This window comes from Triticum aestivum, chromosome 3B, assembly GCF_018294505.1.
Source record: "Triticum aestivum cultivar Chinese Spring chromosome 3B, IWGSC CS RefSeq v2.1, whole genome shotgun sequence".
NCBI classification, from domain to species: domain Eukaryota; kingdom Viridiplantae; phylum Streptophyta; class Magnoliopsida; order Poales; family Poaceae; genus Triticum; species Triticum aestivum.
In genome coordinates, this window is record NC_057801.1 from 55,412,014 (window position 1) to 55,413,660 (window position 1,647).

The 1,647-nt window shown below is 46.1% G+C and overlaps 1 protein-coding gene across 1 annotated transcript in view; it reads left to right on the forward strand.

Moving 5' to 3' along the window:
* The first annotated feature begins 720 nt into the window (after positions 1-720).
* LOC123067287 (indole-2-monooxygenase-like) overlaps positions 721-1,647 on the forward strand; it is a 1,651-nt gene continuing 724 nt past the window's right edge. Inside the window, exon 1 of the mRNA XM_044490151.1 lies at positions 721-730. Within this exon, the coding sequence (XP_044346086.1) occupies positions 721-730 (10 nt within the window). The remainder of the gene's footprint in view (positions 731-1,647) is intronic.

Here is a 1,647-nt window from a genome sequence, read left to right on the forward strand (position 1 = left end):
GCCTACCAATACTACTACTGGTACGGCCACCGGTGTATGTTGTTGCTACTGCTGCTCGTCGCCGTTGGTGTGTGCTCCTGTTGTTGCTACTCCTCCCCGATGCATGTTTCTCGCCGCTGCTCCTCCCTGCTGCGTGCTGCTACTACTGCTGCTCGCTGCTGCTCCGCCGTCCGTGCGTGCTGCTACTGTACGCTGCTGCTCTGCCGTCGGCGCGTGCTGCTGCCGCTTGCAGCCGCCGGTGGATGCTGCTGCTCCTCCCAGTTGCGTGTCTGTTCTGTTGCTCGCCGCCTGCGTGGTAACCATGGTTGCCACTTGCTGCGGAAGTGCATAGTAAGTGTTCGACGAAATGCATGAGCCAAATTTAAGTTTACTCCATTATATATAGGGGATCGGCTTGGTCCGGTCAAAACTTAGTGGACTAAATATACTCCACTAAGGTTTATTCCTCTATTTTTTAAGGGATTGGTTAGAAATGCCCTTAAATCAGTCAGAAAATTGCTAATTTATCCAACAACCACCACCGCCTCTCTGTGTCTGCACGCAAGATCTTGGACACCATTGACAGTATGAGGGCATCATCGGGCTAAGATATAGTGGAGGGGTGAGGGAGAGGGAAGGCTGCAATGAGCCCCGGCGGTCGTATGAGCAGAAGGAGGTACGCTCATCAGGATTATTTTTTTGAAAAGGAAGAAAGCCCCCGGCCTCTGCATCAATCGATACATGCACCCAGGTACGCTCGTCGGGATGGCCATCAGAAGTCGCCTCTCTAGACTCCTGTTTATTCTCTCTATCCGTCCCATTATGCAATAATTGAAAAGAAGATCATTTTTAATAAAAAATAATATAGAAACATGACACAAATCTTAGAGAAACAACCGATGATGTATATATGGGTGGAGGACGTATCCTGTGCAACGAGCTGTCTCATGCAACGAGTGCACCAGTCCAATCTGAGCCGCCGGATGCACAATAGAGGGACCAGATTCTGTAAACCAATGGGCTGCTGGTAAATTTTATACATTGATCCTTAGAAAATAGTCCATTTGCACCAACAGTTCTTCCCCAAAACTTCTTCTCTTTCGTTGACCTCTCGTCTCCTGTACATGAGCTTATGGACGATCCAGATCGTCAGCAAGTGCCTACTTCCGGCCGCTCTGAACCATTAGCGCCCCACCTCTGCTCCAAAATTGTCGTCCCTATCGTTGCATGGTACAGCCGTGTGGGTAGAAACATGGTACAGGCGTACAGCTCAACATGATGACAAAATATTTGAGCAATTGAATCCGTGTACATGTGCTAGCAGCATACTAACAGTCCAGGTGGACTTTAACTGCAATTAGACACTTCACTTTATTAGGAAATTCTTCAGTCGACCATACCATTTTCAGATCTGCCATACTTATCCTCTTTCTGAATTTTGTGTAACACATTACATTAGATTGCAGGAGTGAAGCAACGGCATGTATGGACAAGTTTTTTTATAGACGAGTAAGATCAACAATGTTGAAAAATTCTCTAGAACATAAAGTTTGATCTTATCCAATCATGTTATTTTGGTGACCTCTCATGTTTCATATGCATATCAAAATTGATGGTTTTCAGGTATTGTCTGTATGTTTAGCTACACGCTCGTCTGTAAAAAAAAAA